The 21,802-nt window shown below is 39.3% G+C and overlaps 1 protein-coding gene across 2 annotated transcripts; it reads left to right on the forward strand.

Moving 5' to 3' along the window:
• The first annotated feature begins 5,303 nt into the window (after positions 1 to 5,303).
• ACAT1 (acetyl-CoA acetyltransferase 1) lies at positions 5,304 to 20,398 on the forward strand. Of its 2 annotated transcripts, none has more exons than XM_067289942.1 (12): positions 5,304 to 5,402; positions 7,019 to 7,066; positions 8,029 to 8,146; positions 9,112 to 9,207; positions 10,575 to 10,675; positions 13,175 to 13,318; positions 15,242 to 15,392; positions 16,003 to 16,098; positions 16,856 to 16,969; positions 17,414 to 17,478; positions 18,584 to 18,741; positions 20,014 to 20,398. In XM_067289942.1, exons 1-12 carry the CDS (start codon positions 5,352 to 5,354, stop codon positions 20,132 to 20,134), a joined length of 1,263 nt encoding a protein of 420 aa, XP_067146043.1. In that variant the 5' UTR covers positions 5,304 to 5,351; the 3' UTR covers positions 20,135 to 20,398. The 2 variants fall into 2 exon arrangements, with proteins under 2 accessions (XP_067146043.1, XP_067146047.1); XM_067289946.1 differs by lacking the exon at positions 5,304 to 5,402 and adding an exon at positions 5,726 to 5,743.
• The last annotated feature ends 1,404 nt before the right edge of the window (positions 20,399 to 21,802 follow it).

The raw sequence follows: 21,802 nt of genomic DNA on the forward strand, positions 1-21,802 counted from the left end.
CTCATTTTAACAAGATATTTTGGTGTTTTCCCCTACAAAAATTTTTAAGTTGAATTCAGGTACTCATCTAGTTACTGTGTCCTGAAAAATACTGTAGCATGAAATTTGCGTGATTCCAAGTCATGAAGTCTATTCTGATCAGGGTACCAAGAAAAAAAAAAGGGGGGAAAGACTTGCAGTTCCTTTCTTGTTATGATTTTCAAGTACTTAAGGATATATGTAGAGCTATTCAGTCTACTATATTGTTTTTAAAGATGAGCTGTAATATTTCAAAATTTATCTGCGTCTGACCTGCCAAAAGTGATTGAGGGGTGCCTAAAACTTTTGTTTATGACCTCTTTAAAAATGGTTATGTCTCTATGAAAATTACTGGGACACACTTGGATTGCTGAATCTTGTAATACATTTGTCCCTGAAATCTGAGTGTTACTGAAAATTACTGACCTTGTCACCAGATAATGCAAACTGTTGCAACCTTCAGGTAGCTGTTCCTGCAGTCACCAAACAATGGCGCAGGGCATGTTGATTGCCCAAAGGAGAGCTTCTGCAGCAATGGCTTTTCTTTGACAATCCTTGCTTTTTAATGTGAAAACTCTTACATTTCAACTCCTTTTTTTCTTTATGTGCACCAAGTAAACTCAGTGTTTTGTGCTTTTTGGTGTATTTAAAGGTTAGAATTATTTCTATGGAATAAATATTATTTTTGAGTGACTCTTCAGTGTGCATGGCAATTTTCAGACTGGCAGTCCTTGTACACAGAATTTTCATAGCACACTGCTGTTACTTCTCCAACTTCTTTTCACTGTTAGGGCAAAGTGTACTCCTTCACAGCAATGGTCTTCCATGTGAAGTTGTCCTGTAGAAATAAACCAGTTATCACAGGAGTTGCTTAGCTGTTTCAGTTTCTACCAGCTTAAATTGATCACAGTTTAGATGGAATCAGTGACCTAAAAGTGAAAGGCACTAAACCTCTCTTGTTCTTCTGGTAAACTAAACAGGTGGCTTAATTTTTCTCTTTTGCTTTATACATAAACATCTCTTAATATCTGTGCAGTTGGTGCCTGTATTTCATTCTTATGCACTCTAACGATGGAGATCTGCTATGCAACTTCAGCTGGATACTGTGCACCACATCCTGCATGTGATCTGAAACGCCTCTAAGTGAGAATGGTTGAGGGTATGTAGTCTGCTGATTTGGGGCACAATCAAAGATCTAATCTCCTAAGGAAGAGCAGCACAGTGTGGTGATTTTTAACAGCCTAAAAGATTGAAAATTGAAAATAGCAACTGTGAAATTAGCACATTATAGCTGTTCTTGGTGAGAAGATATGGTGTAGGAATTGAAGAAGGAGGTGCACTATGATTTTTCTCTTTTTGTTTTTAAGACCCCAGCCTGATACTATGCCTGTACAGCTCAGGATTTGCTATGTATTGCAGTCACAGTGTGTCAGTAGTTAGTTTCTGTTGCCTGCATTTTAATGCAGATAGGTAAAGAAATCTTGAATAAATGAGTGTATGAAGTGTTACAGAAGTTTATCAAGAACCTTGTCTCTTGATAAAGTATAGTAATTCATGAAAGGTCATTGTCATCCTCTTACTTTCACTGGAAAGCTTGCCCAAATAAGGAGGATAGGAAAGCCTATAAGCCATAGCAGATCAAATGGAAACTGGAAATCATGGTGTCTGTAAAGGATTTTGAAGAGCACCTGGCAAAGGATGCTCAAGCTGATTGGGGGGTGGAGGGGGAGTTGCGTTGTTTTTAATGTGTCACAAACACTGGTGGGACTGCTTGATGACAAAAATGCAGAAGGGACATTGAAAATGATAAAGCCATAGCAGAGTGGAGAGGCTCAATTCTTTCTTTGCATTGATTTGTATTGCTGAAGGCATTAAGGAAACTCCCATACCTCCTGCATTTTTCATAGCGGGTAGTCAGAGGAGATTAGATCAAGCTGAGGTAAATATGCTGGAAATATTGTACCAAAAAGGTAGCTAGATGTTAGTAAGTCCATCTGGACCAGATGACATTCAGCCATCACTTCTGAAGGAACTTAAATATGAAACTGAGCTGCTGGCCAAGGTGTGTTACCTATCATGTGCCATGGGTTGCTAGTGTAACTCTCATCCACAAAAAAGGCTCTAGAAGTGATCCTGGGAACTACAGGCCAATGCATATGACTTCCACCTTTGGCAGAGTCTGTGATGAATATCACTGATGACATATAATCACATGAATAAACAGTCTGTTGGAGAAGAGTCATCATACCTCCTATAAAGGAAAATCCTGCTAAGCCTGCTGCCGTACAGTAGGGGATGCAGTAAACACACCGAATCAAAGGACATACAATTGCATTTTCCAAAAGCTTTTGATGAGTTTCCACATCAAATGGTACCAAGGAAGCTAAGCTGCCAGGGAGCTGGAGGAAGTTAGGACTTCAGTTCAGAGAGAAGTCAGATGTGACTATGACTGAGGCATAAAGGCAGAATCCTGTAATATCAGCACTAGGGGGTGCCTGATCAAAACTAGCAAAAAATTGGTTTAAAACAGCTAGAAGATGACTTTATACAGTGGAAAGTGAACATCTGGAATTTGTTCCCATGGTGGATTGTGAATGCAGATCACAGGTACAAGCAGGTTCAAAAATGGTTAGACAAATGCATGGAAAACAGGTTCATAAACAGATATTAATGGCAAAACATCCATAAAACAGTAAAAGTGGGTGCTGGGGAGGTTCAAAGAAAATCAGCCACAGACAGTGACCAGGTTCTTCTGCTCAGCCTCAAGAAATGGTAATACAGGGTGCTATTCTTTTGCTACAGTCCCTTTTGAACACTCCTTTTTCTGAGTTCTCCTAAATTTGAATTACCCTACTCAATCTTAAAGCCCTCCTGGAGAAGAAAAGGGCAAAGGAGAAAAGAAGGGGGAAAGAAGTAAAAAGTGCTCACTGTTCCCTGAAGGTACCCAAGGAAGCCACAGCCATCTGGTGCTCTGCCCAGAGACATGGGACTGGAAACAGTTCCCACAGTCAAAGGGGTTTCTTACCTTCTCCCTGTCACACTTGTTCCTGCAGGTGGTGGGATTGGCCCATTTGTCCAGGGCTATGAGGATGTGGGCAAGGACGTCCTGCAGCCTGGGGGGCTCAGGCAAAGAGGGGGCAAATAGGCAGATGAGGGGGAAGGTGCAGCCAGGATCTCAGGGAGGAGGACTGCTCCATAGTGTGCTCAAGCGCGTGTGCACTTGCATGAGGGAATGATGGCCTAGATGGACCTTTGGTTTGACTCATCCACAGACTTCGTGTTGTTGGATATTGCATTAGGAGCTTTGTATCCTGAAACGTATCAATTCACTGATCTTATTCGCCCCAGGGAACATTTTTTTTCCTTCAGTTAACTTCTCTATGCACTAGAATTCATACACAGCTCAAGACTTGTCTTAAACTAATGTTATTTCAACAATATCTGCCTTCTTGTTTGAGACTTAGTTTATGAGTTGCAGGGCAATTCAATAATTATAGTATAGGGCTATGTTGTATCTTCTGAATTCTAACAGAGTTAATACTTATGTTGCAGAAAACTGATGAATTATCTGGTAACCTAGCTTACCCTTTAGGCCAGATAAATGATGATTTGTATAATATGATAATAATATTCTAGCAATGTGGGCTCGTAGTGATCCTAACTGGAAGACCACAGTACATTGAGGAGTTCATGACTCAGGTAACAGGTTAACGCAAGCAGGTGCAGGCTCGTGTGGCACAGCTGGGCCTGCAGGCTGTGCCAGGCTGCATGTGTCCCCAATGCGGGATGGCCTTCACCGGCTGATCGCAATGAAGGGCCTGGGGGACAGCTGCCACCCGGCAGCAGCTATTGCACCACTGCCTGTCCTCAGCTGTATCTCAGAGCTAAGCAGCATGTTCTCTCATGAACATCCTTTTGCTGGAGAGTAGAAATGATGAATAGGGTTGTTTCCTTCAAAGAAAATCCTGTAAGAGCTCTGAAGACCAAAAGATTGGGAACCTCTCCACGGACAGGATCTGCACCGTGTGCTGTGCCCTGGCTGGAGGTCTCTCCAGTACTGCACAGTTTGGGGTTCCCAGCATCTGAAGGGATGCAAGATTACCTAGACAATCATCTTTTTCTCCTAGTGTTAGCTCCAATAAATGATATTTTAATCAATACCTTATGGAGTTTGAGTGTATTTCTTACTGGGGTCATAATGAACCTGGTGCATTAGAGGACTGCATCCCAGAAAAAGGGCCTTATACTGCAGGCAAATAAAAATAAGGTGAAGTTAAGTAAGAGCTGGAAACTTAACTTTTTTCTTTTCTATGTATGATTAGCATTAGTCATTTCTGGAAAAATAGCCTTATCCAAACAAGTTATTTTCATGTCTTTCTTATATGTTACTCATAAATTTTCAAGGTAAAATTTTCAGTTCTTCCTGAGTCAATATTTGTCAGTCCCTAGGTTATCTCTGTTTTTCAGCTGAAAACTTTGTCTCTGAATCAGAGGTCTGGATTAGGTTTGTCAGCCTCTCAAAACAACATCTACCAAAAGTCAAGGAAGCAAGGCTACATACACTTACTCGTCTGTGCTAATCCCAATTGATCTCGTACCTTTAGTTCAGAGATTCTTTTGACATAGATAGAAAGTAAGCAGCGTTTTGCTTTTTAGAGCAGAGGGATAGCAAGTGAAACCCTATCTCAAAGGGAAAAATAGTGAGACGTAGAATAGAAAAATGACCTGAAGCAATTTTGATGAACGTTAAGTAAAACGAGAGAGGGAGCCCGGGCGCTGGTCGGGGCGTGCCGGGACGGAGCTGAGGGTAAGGGGGCCCCAGGCGCTGTGCAGACGCGCTGCCGGTGCGCGTCAGCGGGCTGAGCCGAGGCAGCGGCCGGGGCGGTTGAGCCGGGGCCGAGCGGGGCGGAGATCCAGGTGCCTCGGGCGCTCGTGTGAGGCGTGGCACACGCCAGGCGCCCGGGACTCAGAAACGCTCAAGCACCCGCACCCCCGCGGGGCTGGTAACGGCTTTCAGGTGACGGTTGCACCCACACGGAACCTGCCGTGTGTCTGTGTTTTGGCTGTTTCACTCCCCTCGGGGCCCGGGCGGGGGCGAGGGCGGGGGTGGGGTGAGGAGGGGCGCGGCCGGGGGCGCGGCCGCGGGGCCCGCTCCTCACGCGCGTGAGGGAGGGTGCCGGACGCCAATGGCAGAGGCGCGCTTGGCCCCGCCCTCCGCCTCGAGCCAATGGGAGCCCGGTGGGGGCGGGGCGGCGGCGCACATAGGCTGAGGGCGGGGGGCGGTGGCGGCGGTGCTTGAAGGTGACAGAGAAGGCGGTGGTGGCGGCGGGAGGATGGCGGTGATGCTGGCGTGGCGGCGGCGCGCGGCCGCGGAGCTGCTGCGGGTGAGGCGGGGGGATGTGCGCGCGCGCGGCGGGGGCGGAGGTGGAGGGGGAGGGGGGCGCGCGGGGCCTGGCGGGGCCTTCGCCGCCCGGTGGGCCCAGCCGCCGCCGCCGCCGGGCCCGAAGCGGCTTGGCCAAGGTCGCAGCCGCGGTGGGGGCCACCCCGGGGGGGGGAAGAGGAGGAGGAGGAGGAGGAGGAGGAGGAGGAAGGCTGCGCCGTGGCGGAGGCGGCCCCTGCCGCTGGGACCCCCCCTGAGCCAGGGCTGAACGAAGAGGGCGGGCGAAGCAGCCGGCTTGGATGCGCCGCGTGGGGCTGGGCCGCATCCTCGCACGGAAGGCTGAAGGTGCGTCTTGCCCGCTGCAGAAGTTTAAAAAAAAGACAGTTGTCTGTCATGGACACAGAATGTGAGCGCTACTGGCTGGACCCAGTGGCACCTACAGAATTGCCTTATTTGTCCAATTTATTAATATATAAGCTTTAGGTATAGCCCAGTGAGGGTACGTTATTTTGGTAGGCTGTTTTTTGTAACTAACCCCTTAAAACCATAATACTAAAGCCCGAAGGACATACAGTTCATTTTCAGAGAGGAGTTTCATTTGAAACTTTTGCACTGGAAGTTACAACCTGATGTGGAGAAAAAAAAAAAACCTAATTGAAAGACAGGAGGAAAGCTCCATCCTCTGTCTTGTTAATTGAAGGTTGTCAAATGAAGAAAGAAACAGGCTAAATCTTTGTATTGTAGTAGGGAGAGAAGCAATTTTGAAAAACAAAGTTGGAAAATGGGAATCTCCGCAAGTGGACACAGTACCAGAAAGCATTCTTTGGCATAAAAGGCTGCTGGTGATGGTGCTCTTGCAATGTTATTAAATTATGATTATTTTTAATTAGTATTAATTTAGCTGAATGCTCTTATTCAGTAATGAACCAGAAGCCTCCAGTGTGCTGAAATATTATCTGAAGAAATGGCTTAAACTCTTAATTTGTTAAGCCACTAACTGAAAGATAATTCTGCTAACATATGAAATAATATCTGCAGATGTATCTTTGTTATCATTATGCTGATTAATTGGATGAAGCTAATAGCCAGTGAATTTGATCTGGTGATGATTTCCGTTTCTTGGATGTGTTTTATCATTTTTCAATGCAGCATCCTGTGGTCATTACCCTCATTTTTGATCATGAAATGCCAATGAAGTGAAGCTGTAGACATGAACTGCCACTAGTAAAAAGTAGTAAAGTTAGCAATGGCAATGAAAGAACCAAAGTCCAGCGAAGCAGACAGGGAGACGAGTAAACTTTTTTTTAAGATAGCACCGCTCACTTCCTGGCTGTTATAGCACTGTTATGTATCTGCGTAATGGACTTGGCCAAAACAAGTTTTTTGTTTTAAAGGAGTGTCTGTTTATTTTTCAAAAAATATTTCATCACAGATGTTACAGTGAGGCTTTGTACTAAAGTATATTTGAAAAATACATTTATGATTTTTATATTTTAATATTTTCCAGTAGTTCTTAGATTATTGAAAAATTAATTACTTTCATGAAAATGGGGCATTCTTATGAAACATCATGGTATTAGCATTCTTAATATGAAATTCTGAAGGCTGTTTTATTTTCAGGCTTTGAAGTATACAAGCCGTGACTATGCATCACAACGTACTTTAAATGTAAGTATAAAGCACCATCTCACTACAAGCACAAGCTGAAATAAATCACTGTTCTAAACCTGCTTCTTAAACCATGAATTTTTTTTTTCTTTTAAGTTATCGCAACAAATCTGCATTCAGATTTCTTGGTTTTACAGTAAATATATTTTGTCACTTTGGATTTTTTTTTTGTTTAAATGTTTTCTAGTGTTTTGTTTCTTTGCCTGTCTCTCTAAATAAAGAACTTGAAGTGAGACCCTGTAAAGTTTTGTGTCTGACTTCCATTGAAATCAATAGGGTTGAAGGTATTCATTGGCTCTACTAAGTAGCCGGGCAGGAGCAGCCAGAACTTTGAAATGCGAATCTCTGGTGTCAGGTCCTCATGGTACTCTCGCAGGGAGCCAGGTTAGCAGGTAGGCATATTGATGTAACATTGAAGAAAGTTAGAACTGAGGAAAACTGAGTACATCTGTTTTGACGGACTCCTAGATGTAGAGCTGAATGTCATACCATGTCTTAAAAAACTACTGCTTATGCATTGTCAGAAGATCTTTAATCTGATAGAGCTTTGACAAAGCTTGATAAGATTCTTACTTTTCCAAGGTACAAAATATTGTCTCACTAAGTGTTAGATGAAATGTTTATGTAATTGTAGTGGCTGAAATCAGAGGAGAGAGGGAAGTTCTGTTCTATAACCTACTTTCTTTGGTGTACAGACAGAAGTGTACCAGTACACCAGTTTTAAGTTCCCTGGCATTTGTTAGGACATCTTTAGACACCAGTGTAATAGGTTCAAGAACCTGACCAAATGGGGCTTTTTCTGTACAGGACGTAATTAAGACAATTTTTGTGCTCTGAAACTTGCAGGATAAAGGGGAAGCTGTGACATGGATGAGAGAGTAAAAGAGGATAATTTTTAAAAATAGTGGTAAGTGTGGGCGTGTGTGAGAGATACTGTGACTTTTACTTCATACTTCTCCTAGGAAGTGGTGATAGCAAGTGCTGCAAGGACACCAATTGGATCTTTCCAAGGATCCCTTTCATCATTGCCAGCCACTAAACTTGGTTCCATTGCAATTAAAGGAGCAATTGACAGAGCAGGTACATGTAAATATTTTTTCACAAGAGAAAACTGCAAGTGGCTCAGAACAGTATCAATTTGTGTTTGTTTTTAAGTTGCTTGGTAAACAGAAGGTTCCCCCCCACACACACGTACACACAGTGTGGTGCTCTTAAGTCTTTATTCGCAAATGATGCTTAAAGATGACTGTTGGGCTTTGTTTCAATAAGAATTAAGTGCTGCTTCTAAGAGCAGACTATTACTTAGGGTAGAGATATCTGTGCTAATTCAAATCCTATTGGACATGCTAATTGCTTGCCTGAGGGAGTGATTCTATGGCACACTTAATCTGTTATAAAGGCTAGGTGCTGCTGAAACCAGGGGTCCTTCTCTTTGCTGCCCCCTTGTTACATGCACACTCATGTCTGCCCGACTCCCTTGTGACTCTGTTCAGGGGAATTAAATCGGCAAAAAAGTCTTCTGGCAGGGGAGGAAGGCATTTATCTTCAAATTCACCTTCTTGAATCAACGTTTTGTGAGAACTTGAATGCCGGTGCTGTTGCAAGAGAAGCACTGGGAGAACAGGACTTTTCCATTTGGTGGCTGCTAGCTGATATTTTGGCTAAACCATGTAAAATACCTGTTCCCTTTGCCACAATTATGGCAGATAGAAAGCTTCATAGATTTTTCCATCCATGGGAATTGAGCTGCTTAGGCCACTGGGGAGATTTGGAAATGTTTGCTTTAGTTAGCCCTCTATGGCTTCTCCTGCAGGGTAACTGGGAATTCTGTTCTGGGGGGTCACCAGTTCACCATGTTCCATGGATGGGTGTTCAGATCTAGTGGGCAGGTCCAGAGGCCTGTGTGCTGCTTTTAGCACACAGGTTGGAAATGGCCTGTTTCCCCACTTCTTTTTTGGTAGGGAATTCCAATGCTAAAGTCCATAAAAGGGCATTACATTTTTTCCATGCAAAGAATCCTGAATAAAAACAATTTTGTTGCACAGGTATCCCTGCAGAAGAAGTGAAAGAAGTGTATATGGGTAACGTCCTGCAGGCTGGACAAGGACAAGCTCCAGCAAGACAAGCAGTACTGGGTGCAGGTATTCATTCTCTTGATTCTGGGGTTAAAGATCTTCTATCTTGATGCAGACTGCTGCTAAAGCAACTGTAGGTTATTGAGCTATGAGTTAAAGCAAAGGTTAATTTGAATCAGTGGTGCCCAGCCTTTCATCAAGACAGTCTGTGTACGGTTTTTTCCCATGGTGAGCGAGGGCTATTTGTTTTACTCATGTAACTGGGCCTAATTGTGCATGCTCAGGAATAAATTTTTATGTGCATGATAGATCTTATTGCCTACAGTCTTTGCAGAACCTGGAAAAAGAGGATACTAGAGAGTAGACTGCTACTTCCAGGGCATTTTATGCTAGTGACGGATGATGCTCTTTGAATCTGTCATGAAACAGATTTTTTTTTTTTTCCCCCCCCAGTGTCCCATTACTATTAAACCTTTTTGGATATGGGATCGGCAAGTTTCCTTAAACTGTAGATATGTAGGTATGTCACTACACTTTCATCTTAGTGTGAAACCTGGAGCTGTCACAAGAGGGATTCACTCTGTAATGTTAACTACAGCATGAAGGATATTGGGGTGCTGGAATTATTTTCTTCTCCCTTTTCCTGTAGGGATAGAATTCCATTCCTTAGCATGACTCTGGAAAGGCCTATGGGCTAGGGAAGAACTGGATACTGTTTTGGCTCTATCCCTGTACTTTGCTGAAAGAGAAGGAAGTGCTGCCATCTGAGGGAAAGGGATAGATAAGGCCTTTTTCTTTCCCCCAGCTGTTTTCCCCATGTTACTGCTGGTAGGGAGGTGATGTGCTGGCAGTAGAGCCGTAATGCTAGAAAGCAAGACTGGGATAGAGACAGTGATGCAATGGACCTGAGCCAAGCTGCACACAGAGCCCAAAACTATTGTTGTGAACACTGCAATAACCCTGACACCTAACAATTTTGGTCCTGATTGGTAATGGCTAAAATAAAAATTGGATAAAATAAAAGCGGATAAAATAAAGTTTAGAACTCTTGTACTGGCATACTGTCATATTGCCGATAGCTGACTTGAACAGCTTGTTTATACCTTTTCAATCTTGTGTGCTTCTTAGACACAGGGAGTGTTAAGACGAGGAATATTTCTGGAGTTGGCTGTCTGTCTTCCGTCATCTTTCTCACTCTTCCTTTGCTTCCTCTCTTATCCCGTGAGCCTGATGACAAGAAACTACAGAGTCTCCAAGAAGGATACCAGCGAGGGGCGGGGATAGATAAATTGTCCTGGCAGGCTAAATAATGCGTGTTGGACACCCTGGGCTTAAATAAAAGTTGGTCCCGTGTGAAATCTTGTTGAAACACCAATACAGTGTTAGGCTACCCTTGAAATAATACAATTGTTTGTTCAATCTATTTGACTTAGGTCTACCAATCTGTACTCCTACTACCACTGTCAATAAAGTCTGTGCTTCAGGAATGAAATCGATCATGATGGCAGCACAAAGCCTAATGTGTGGCAATCAGGTAGGTGAACGTTAGTGCTGTTTAACTAGACATATAGCTCTAATTATGGAGGGGGGAAAAAACCACACACAACCAATATCATAGATCCTGTCCTACTAATTACTGTGTTTTTGACTTGGGATAGTGAATCTGGTTAATGAGTTTTTGTTTTCCTTATGCAACCTGCAATTTGAAACATAAAAAATTTGTAAGTATTATAGTTATGAAATTGTCCGATGTGTTTTTAGAGCTGAGCAAATAACAAGTGTGTGTTTTTGTGGTTTTTATTTTTAAGTACATCGTCTCTTTACCCCTCCTCTCCCACACCCAAATAAGGAAATTTTCAAGCTTTCTGGTTTGAAAACTTGAAGAAATTTATATAGACTTAGATCTTGTTGAGACATGCTTCATCTTGACTTTCAAGCACTTTTAACACTTTAATATAGTTAAAGATGTTTTGAAATGATATTGCTGTAATATATACATTTAATTCATTTAAGATGTTTCAGGCTTTGTTATTATTTTAGAAGAAGCTGAGACTTTTTAGTGTTGCCGAATAAGCACATTTATTGAAGAGTTTGAGGGAGAGGAACTGCTTGTCTTTGTCAGCTGTAGTCTAAGATTCATATAGAATGGGGAAAAATAGTGTTACTTAATGGACAGTTGGGAGAATACATTGTCTTCAGCAAGCCATCAAATACAGTGCAGCGAAGAATATAGGAGAAGTGTGAATGTGAAGAAAGACATTTCAATTTTGTTTTTAATTCCATACTTAGAGCATTTTTGGCAAAATCTCCCCTTCGTTGAAGTGAAGATTTTGTCACTTCAATATGTATTTTTGGTTTACAAAGTAAACGGATCATAAGTGTGAAATTTACTCATAACTCTTTATTTTTGTTTAACCAAGAACCAAAGTAAAATATTTAAGTTGCTTTGTCTTTACTGTAAAAATACCAGTGTTACTAAGTTAGGCAATTACTTATTACTTTGGCCTTTCTTTGCAGAGAATGACACTTTGTCCAGAGCCTATGGAAGTCAGTGGAAGTCTTTTCACTGGGCTTTGAATCAGGCCCAGCATTTCTGTGTAAACAGCTACATTTGGATTTAGTAATTTACATCCAGTGAGTTTGTTAGTGCTCATTCATTTGGTTTGTTTGACAGATGCAGGCCATGCTCTCTGAAGAGAACTGGAGTTTTTAGCATGCTAATTATGTGTGCTCTGCAAGTATTGGCAAGAGCAGCAGAGGCTCTGCCAGTTAGTAGCTCCTTAGAGCTATAAATTACCATGTTTTTCCTAGCTGCAGACTGTGAGGTGTCTGTGCTATGAAAGTCGGTGATGGTTCCCAGTGCCTTGAGTGGGTGTATGAGCAGACACAGTGTCATATAAACAATTGTGTTAATTCTGTCTCCAAGTTCTTCACTTTATGGCATAGGAATGCCAGGGACTGGCAAAGGTTCCTTTGCTCCGTCACTGCTTTCATATCACGCTTACCTTTCTGTTTACCTGCCTTTCCAGTTATCTCCAGCCTCTTTTCTCCTCTTCATTACTTATGCTACTGTTCTTGGATCTAGTTTATACTCTATTTTGAACCAAACTATTATTTCCCTGAATCTTAATAAAAAAGTTGAAAACTTTTTTTTTAATGATTATTTTGATGAAAATATCTTTTGTAGTCATATAGGCAGCATTACTGAACTCTCAAAAACCTGCACTGCTGTGTTGGTATTTTTCTTGCCTTTATCCATGTCAAGTCCTCCATTAAACACAACTATGTCTCCTCTTCTTGCTCTGAGAACCTAGTGATTTTTGGTATGCTTATGATCCTTATAGTTTTGCTATTTTTTCACTTTTTGTCTCAGATTAAAAACTTATTTATAAGTTTTCAATTTATAAATATATTATATTATTAATTTATAAATGCCATAATGATTCAGCCTAATTCAAGTTTAATGATTATTGTTTATTGAAAGTCTCTTTTGCTCACCTTTTGACAGACTAGATGACAAAACCTTACTATGAGTCAGCTATTCTTACATAGCGAGATTAACTAATATTATGTAAAACTGCAAGTACTTCTCTTAAACCTCTGTTTCTTTTTACTGCTGCTAAATAAATTGACTGCTGCTTGTGCCATAGGGATATCAGGCTGCTAATGGAGAACAAAAATGAGAAAAATAAACTGTTTAAAACAAAACTTACAATTTGGTCTTTGAAACTTTGGAAATAGAAATGGAAGAGACTGATTTGGCTCTTGCAGCTTTCTAAAATTATCTATCAGACTAAAGTCCAGTTGTTCTGTCAGCATGGATTAACTGTCTTCAGCTGTTTTCCCTGCTGTTTGCTTTTTAACTACATAAAGAATTTTTTTTTCTCCCTCTTTCTATAAGACTTCTTGGAAATGTGCCTATAAGGTGTCCTGTTTTAAGCTTTTGTTAATACTTCTTTCCAAAAGAAGTCATAGAGAGCACACTGCATTGTTAATTATTTTTAATAATTTCATTTTTGTTTTGTTTGAACAGGATGTAATGGTTGCTGGTGGAATGGAGAGCATGTCTAATGTTCCCTATACAATGAGCAGAGGAACAACACCTTATGGAGGAGTAAAACTGGAAGATCTGATAGTAAAAGATGGGCTTACAGATGTTTATAACCATATCCATATGGTAAATGTTCCTGCACAACACTAAAGTATCAACCATAGACTTGATCTAGCTCTGACAAGTTTACTTATAATTATTAAACTGCTTTCTCTAACAAACCTAGAAGTAAGAAATAATGTTAATGGGGGATGGACAAAGTCTTCTGTTTCCAGGCTTCCTGTAGTAACTGAAAGGGAGAGACTAGACAGAAGGCCAAAACATAGTAGCAAATTGTGTGTTAATATTTATGTGCCTCTCACTGAAGTCTGAGGAGCACAGAACAGGGATTAAAAAAAAAAAAGTGAAATCCCAAATATTGCCATTTTTGTCACTGGTAGATTGCTGTTCTCTCCTTAGGAGAGCACAATCAAATTCCTTAATGTCTTGGAAGGTTCCTACTTTGCACGGTTCAGCAAGGTCTCCTGTTTACTTTCCCTCCCACAATGTACGTATGAGGCTCTATTAGAAGGTTTGAGTCAGCTGATACTCTTACTCTTCAGCATGGTAGCTCAAATTGGACAACCATCTGCAAACTTAGGGTGGGTTTGGAAAAAAATAACTGATGTGAAGATAGTGACGAACAAGCATCAGGGAAAACATTTCAAGAAGATAATGACTATTTTCAGTGTAGGAATACTTCCTGACCTTTACCTATAGTTATTCACAATTGTGGAGTATATTTATTGATCAGTTAGTGTTCTTGCTACCGTTCATGAAGGTGTCTCCAGAAGAAGGTTTTACTGTCTTCAGCTGATCCACATATTTGATACAGACCTCACTGTTCTGTTTATGCTGTGTTCTTTTCTTACTGTAGTGCACTCTGTTCAGGCCAGAGAGAGGAAAACCACTCATGCATTTCTGCTAAAATGGATTTTGATTATGAGGATTTTTTTCTAGGAATATACATAGTGGCTTTGCTAGTTCCTATGTGTGGGAAAAGCTGTAGGAGTTCGTTATAAAACACAAAATTTGAATTGTATTCAGTATTTTAGAACCTTTTGTCCTGTAGCCTGCTTGGAAAATCTTAACGGTGTGAGAATACACAGGAGGGCCCATCCCAAGGCTATAGGAAGACACTCTTGTCTATATTCTGGCAATAGAGTAAGTTGCTGGTGCTGTGAAGACTCTAAATACTTTAACTGCGTAGAAATTAGCTTGCCTGTTTGAAGAACTGGAGGAACACAGTATGAAAGGCTCTTGTGGCGATTCACTGTTTTCTTTAGAAACGAGAGACCAAAGAAGAGCAGTATCTGTTTAAGAATAAATCTTTCAAGCTTGCTAAATGAGTATCCATTTTCTTCTTTGTCACCAGGTATTTAGATAGTTTGTAATTATACAGTCATAATTCATTATGACTATGATTATATAGGATGATTTTTTTTTTCATTCTGATTATTAGTTATTAGACAATTATTGGACAAAAGGTATGCACACTTCTACATATGCATTTTTGGGAGTATCCCAAAGGCTAAATAAACCCTGTGTTTTGGACTATTCTTTTAACCCTTGTAATAGACATGCTAATAATGGAATAAAAATAGTACGATGATGTGAACATACTGTTCTGTGGCTGAACAGTTTTCTTCAGGCTCTGACATTGAGTCAGAGAATGAGAAAACTCATTCTGAGTTTGTCAGAGTTTCTCTGACAGTCTCTAAGCACTTTAAGACTTAGTTTTGCATGCATTTTTTCTAGTTTTAAAAAGCCTCACAAGGAATATTCCTTCATGGCTTATCGATCCAGAAATCTGGATCCAGAAGTGTTCCTAAATCTGAAGTTCATATTCCAAAAGCAGAAGCTGTGATTTGATCATGACCACATGCATTAGAAATGCACACCAAATGGTAGACATATTCAATTCCAATAATCTGCTGGTTGAGCTTTTGAGTTGTATTTCTGGGTCACATGTCCAGAAGTGCCAAACTAATGTGCTTGGCTTTCTCCAAGGGTAACTGTGCTGAGAACACTGCTAAGAAGCTTACCATCTCACGAGAGGAACAAGACACTTACGCCATAGGCTCCTACACTAAGAGCAAAACAGCCTGGGAATCAGGAATACTGAAAAATGAAATAGTTCCTGTCACTGTTTCACAAAAAGGTATTATGGAAAGGCATGGTGAAATGAATTGTGTTTCTCATTGAAAGCAGTAAAATTGTCTGTGTTTAGGGTGAACTGTGCTGTTTAAATATCCAGACTTCAGGAATATTTATTATTATTATTATTTTAGATAAGTTTAAAAAAAAGTTTAAAAAAAGTTAAAATAAATAAGTTTTTTTTTTAAAAAAAGTCTTTTTGGTGAAATGCATTCAGTGACCTGTGGTCTGTTTCTTCTTTTCTTTTTCTTTAATGTTAAATACTACTACTTTTTTTTTTTTTTCTTAATGAGTGGATGACTAGGTATTGAATTTAGCTTAGTATGACTTTTGCTAGTATGACATCTCTGTTTTAATTTTGCTATTAATTACCATAAAGATATGGGTTTTTTTATCCCTTTCATTCACTCACTGTGAAGTATAAATAGATTTGCTGTGAATAAATGGGATTAAGGAATAAATTTTGATAGTTTTCATAAGTGTATTTCTTGACACTCATGAATAAGTTTACATTTTTAAATGAAATAAGTTGTTTAAATTGGGCAACATTTAATCAAAATAATGTCTTAAGAATAAACTTTGCTATAAAATATGAAGCATAATCTCTATTTCAGGAAAGCCAGATACAGAAGTGAAAGAAGATGAAGAATACAAACGTGTTGATTTTAGTAAAGTTCCAAAGCTCAAGGCTGTTTTCCAAAAAGAAAATGGTAAATATTGTTAAGTCAACTGCTTAATTTTTTTCTTTCTTTCTTTCCTGTTTTTTTTTTTTTTTTTTTTCTTTAGCACCAAGTGCAAAGATACTTTATTATAGTGAAGAGTACTGTTTACAAGGGCTTGGATGTCCAATAGTAATCTCTTAACTTTTAGATGTCTGTTAAGATAAAGAAAAATCCTAGGAAGAAACTGAAGTCTTGGCTCCACAACAGCTTGAATTGGCTTGAATTAAAAGATGGTTCAAGAACTTATAAACCAGTGAAAACTTGTTTTGGACAGTTACTTTAAAAAGACTCAAACAGATAGATTGGCTTCAGTTTAGCTATTGCCTTGGTCTCCACCAAGTAGAACTTTTTGTTCCAGTGAGAGCTGGTATGCCTTTACATATATTTACCTGTTACTTACCTACATCTGTAATTGATAAATCTTTCTGGCTAAATCAGTTAAAGTTGCCGCTTGTTCACAATCCCGTCTAAGCTGAAATTCTGCCTTAATGCAGACAATACACCTGACATGGAAACCATTATCTAACCTACTGTTTGGATATAGCTTGCAAATACAGCCAATTGTACCAGTTTAAGTTAATTAAAAAAAAAAAAAAAGTCATTTTTAGTTAGCTCAATGCAACAAATATTACCATATTGTTGAGGCTGAAGGTTCAAGAGCTTGAAGAAAAAAAATCATTTGCAGGATACACCTGAGCTATCACACTTTTTTCCCTCTGTTTAATCAGTGCATTATGTCTTTTAGGAACAGTTACAGCTGCTAATGCTAGTACTCTGAATGATGGAGCGGCTGCTGTGGTAGTGATGACTACAGAAGCAGCCAAGAGGCTGAAAGTTAAACCGTTGGCACGAATAGTCGGTAAGTTTTTTTTGTTGTTGTTGTTGTTGTTGTTGTTGTTTTTTTCCCCCCTTCTTCTTCTTCTTTGAGTACAGTCCTGGAAAATATTCCTACAGTGTGGTCTCAGACTGGGAATCTTTTTTGTCCTGTTATCTTTTATTCATGGGATAGAAAAGGTGAGGCCATGGGCTGTATTATGGTTGCATCTTCTCAATACAGTATTTGAAGTTTCAAGTGCCTTAAAAGCAGGCTCTTGATTATAACCACTTTTCTATGTGAGATAATATTAAACATCTGAAAATGTTGTTATGCAGGTTACTTAAGGCAATAAACTTTAGATGTGTCTATTTTCAGAGACTATTATATTCAGAATTTCTCTTTCTTAGCTGGGTTTGCAGCTTGTACAAATAGAAGTCATCTGTGGTAAGAAGAAAAGGTGTTTAAACAGCTTTTGTGATTTTGTAGCTTTTGCAGATGCTGCTGTTGACCCTATTGACTTTCCAATCGCACCTGCATATGCTGTTCCCAAGGTAGGAATAAAACTCAGTGTTGTTTGAAGAACAGACTTTCCTAGCACTGGATCACTGGTTCATCCCTCAGTGGATTGATATTCTTGTAGTTAGGATTTAAATTATAATTACTTCATAAATAGAAAGAATACATGTTTTTCAGAGGGTCAAGGCTAAAACGTAGATTTTAGAGTAAAAAATTTCTCGTATCTATTTTGAAAGAGAATACTGTTTTCACCATCTTTGGGCTTGTTTACACTTTCAAAGCTTTGCAGCTAGTGTAATTAAAAAGCAAAATAAATAGATAATTATACAAGTATAGACTATCATCTATCTTATCAAGGAACTGAAAGCATAAGGCACTGCTGTATCAGTGTAAATGCACTTAATCTAGCAATAGTCTTAGTATAGAAGTGTGATGAAAATGTATTCTTTGCATGGAGGTACTCTTCATTTCTTCTTTTGCAAAATGTCAGTTTGTACTCTAGAGCTTCAATTTTGCTATTTTTCCATCTGATGAAGAGGTTCTGACATGCGAAGTTGAATCTCTTGATATAGCAGAGGACCTGTAGGCAGCTTGAGTCATTAACTTTGGAAACAAAGTTAAGAACGTGCTGGTGCATTATTATGCTTGCTTTGCATTTATAAGGTTCTCTACACTTTTTTTTTTGCTTTCCTTTTTGCACTGCAGATTCTGAACATGCTTTGTGGATTTTGTAAATGTGAAAGTAAACTATAGGTTCATTCTTCCTGAACCTGATGCTGTAAATGAAATTCTGCTTTAATCTTAGCCAAGCCTTTCTTTGGATCATTTTAGTTGCAGTACTGAAGCATGCTCGAAGGCAGATAAATGGCTGGTTTCAGCTATAGTTTAAGCCTTCTGTAAGGGCATGATAATCTCTGCCTTAGCAAGCTGCAGTGTAACAATGTTTAAATGGTCTTTGCTCTTAATTGTAATAACCTTTTAAAACTAATTGGAGAGAGGTCCGAGTTTACTAGGAAAATTTCAAGTTGTATTTGTAAAACTGTAACACTGGTGCTTCAAAATAGACCTAATTTATGTAAAATGCTATTGACTTCATAATTTTTTCATGGCAGTACTTATTTTAATTATTATTATTTCTAGGTTCTAAGTGAGGCAGGACTGAAAAAAGAAGATATTGCAATGTGGGAAATCAATGAAGCATTCAGTGTGGTGGTGCTGGCCAATATTAAAATGCTGGGTATTGATCCACAGAAAGTGAATATTAATGGAGGTGCTGTCTCTCTTGGACATCCAATAGGGTATGTAAAATGAGCCTTTTTTCTTTTTTTCCTGCACAGAGGAGGCTTTATTCTGGAGCAATGTTTTTTATACACATTGCTAACACATTTAATTTTATTCCCAAATTTAAGGTGGGTAGGAAGGGTAACAGAATTTTGGTATCAAGCATGTCCTGACTTTATCCAGATGTTAAACTTCAGGATACCTTGAAATGAGCATGATCCCGTTTTTCTCTTCACAGTTAATTATCACCTACATTTTAAAGAGCTTGCTTGTTACCATAGCTGGAAGGATTTATGAACCTTTAAAAACAAAACACTCAATGCAACAATATAAGCAGTAGTAATTAATCAGTCAACCAGTTAAGCTAATAAACTTTGCAAGTAAACTTATGAAAATACGTAAGGATATAGTACAGGGACTTTTTTTTCTTACATCAGCAAAGTAAAATTTGAAGTCTTGTCAACATATGCTCAATAGTGGATTCAGAATATCTCTAGGCGCCTAGTGTGTAACTGGGGCCTGGGATAGTTTGGTGGTGTTGGTGGGTCTTCTGTTTATATTTAGAAATTCTGGTTAGGGGAGAGCTGTTGTAGAACACAGCAAGTCACTTACTCATGGCTTAAGTATATCCCATTAATCCTCCTTAAAGGTGATCAGGCTGCAAAGCCCATGTCTATGAGGAAAAATCTATTTCAAAATCCTTAACTAAATATAGATGAGAAATAACCACTTGGTACATCAGGAACAAGTAAGAGTACTTCATTGTTTAGAAGTTTGCCAGCAAAGCTCAAATCAAGGCATTACACTTCAAGCCATGCTGACATCTCTGTTGTTCTGTCAGCTTCCTCTGATAAGACAAAAATCATATTCTCTTAAAAGGAAATTTCCACAACCTAATGACAGAATTTAAATTTTGTTAATGCTAGCAAGATTGAAGTAGCACATTGCATTATATCAAGTTGTAACCAAAGGAGAAAGTGTTTGGAATGAACTGTTGATTTGTAAGATCTATGCTGCCTACAGAGATGCTTTGTAATATACAGAATACTTGAGGGGCTTTCCTTTTCCAGCAGAAACTTCAGACAAACATGGTTTTGTTTTTGTACATTGAAAATCTCTTCCTGCTTGAGAAGTACTGTAGCTAGAGAAGTAGCCTGTATTGCTTCTAAATGTTGATGAGAGGGGTGGTGTTTTTTTCCAGTGAATCTGTGCTATATTCTGCCAACTATTTTTTGTGGGTCAAATTAAGACTTTCCTTCAAACTAAGCTATATTGTTTCTTTTATTTAGAATGTCTGGAGCCAGAATTGTTGTTCACATGGCCCATGCCTTGAAACAAGGACAATATGGTCTTGCAGGAATTTGCAATGGAGGAGGGGGTGCTTCTGCAATATTGATACAAAAGCTGTAAGCCCAACCAGCTGTCAGAAACAAAGCCTTAAAACCTCTTTGATCAGAATGATGAATGGTACCTGTTACATCTTATTTATGAATAAGTGGAGGAAATCTTTAACTGTTACTCTTCTAAAACTTCTTAAAACATCATTGGCTATTGATATGAGCAACTGGGCTTTTATTACTTTGACTCAATGTGTTTTTATACAGTACAAATAAAGAATGTCAAATTATGATAATGTCAGCTCTCAAGGCAATAAAGAATGTTTCTCTATGCTAAGTGTGGCTCCTCAGTCAATGACATGGTACTGAAAATTAATTCCCTTAGGTCACATAGTGCTACTACTGGATCAGCTAAGTCTAATTTCTTACAGTGTAGTTACTTAATTTGCTGTTTTAAAGTTAGTAATAACTGCTAAGGGACTTTCATGGGAAGGGGAGTGTGGGGGGGAGCTTTACCTGAAGACTAGTTGGTTAGGGTTTTTTTTTCCTCCTCCCTACTGTTGCAAGGCAATAAGGAGCCTTTCTGTAGCCTTTTTTAAACCTGGCTTAATGTATAGTATGACCAGAAGTTATTGTGGTGTAACTGACATATAAGTAACAATATGGCATACTAAGGTGGGTTTTGGGGGTTTTTTTGTGTGTGTGTGTGCACTTTTCTTCTTAACTTCTGTAATGTCACATTTGGTCAATATGCTTTTGAATAGAGGCAGATTCAGGATCAAAGAAGGCACAACTTCTTTTGTTGCACTTTCAGTAAGAGCTGCCACATACATCTGCATTCTTGAATTCACAGTTGAGTTAAGCAAATACTTATACTCCTATTTCCCCATACTTGCTAAATGAATCTACTTTCCTGGAGGGAGTGAATCCTGATCAAGACTTTAGTGAAAAGTTCATACAGTCTCTACTGCATGCCTTTTGCTGGAGGGTAAATATTCTCTTTCACTAGTCTGTTCTAAATCTAAAACCTACTGAATCTGGGGAGAGGGAGTGGGAAATATATACCTTTTTTCCTTTTTTGGAAAGAAAGGAAGTTTTAGAGATATCTAATGAGCAGTGGGATTTAACTGCTACATACTAATAAAATTAACCTTTTTATCCATGCTCTGATACCTAGAATGTATTTGTCCACATGACACCCTGAATCTGTGCACCTCTGGAACTGGAGACAGGTGTTTTTCTTCCGAAAGCATAAGTGTGCTGATAATTCATGTCTTTAATATTAACCAGATTAACTGAACTGAAAATGTCAAGACTATAGTCAATACTAGCTGTCCACTGAAAGAACTACATTATGTCTGAAATAAATAGCAAATCTGTTTTAAAAACATCATGTATCAACTGTTAGAATACCCTTGAGTCCCCTCTTAGGCATAAAATGCCACTGTGTACCAAAGACAAACAGACTTTGGTTTTTGCCTCTCTGCAAGATTGCCTTTCACTGCTGCCTGCCCCAGCAGTCTGACAGTTACTGCTGTTAGATCTGAGTGTTAACAGGGAAATTCTTGTCTTCAAATGACTGATTTATAGCAACATGACACACTTTTATACAATCTCCACAAAGCTGCTTGCTTATTATTTTAATCAGTCAGGTAAGACACACACAACTTCATTAAAACAAAAATATTTATTCAAGCTGTAAATGCTATGCAGTATTAAGTTATTGGATGGGTTTAATATA

This window comes from Apteryx mantelli, chromosome 1 (genome assembly GCF_036417845.1).
Source record: "Apteryx mantelli isolate bAptMan1 chromosome 1, bAptMan1.hap1, whole genome shotgun sequence".
In the NCBI taxonomy this organism is placed as follows: Eukaryota; Metazoa; Chordata; class Aves; order Apterygiformes; family Apterygidae; genus Apteryx; species Apteryx mantelli.

Excerpts from the sequence above, each read along its gene's own strand:
- ACAT1 (XM_067289942.1), top strand. The coding sequence starts at position 5,352 with ATGGCGGTGATGCTGGCGTGGCGGCGGCGCGCGGCCGCGGAGCTGCTG. Across the intron at positions 13,319-15,241 it reads TTTATAACCATATCCATATG|GGTAACTGTGCTGAGAACAC; the intron begins GTAAATGTTCCT and ends GCTTTCTCCAAG. Across the intron at positions 17,479-18,583 it reads CTGCATATGCTGTTCCCAAG|GTTCTAAGTGAGGCAGGACT; the intron begins GTAGGAATAAAA and ends TATTATTTCTAG.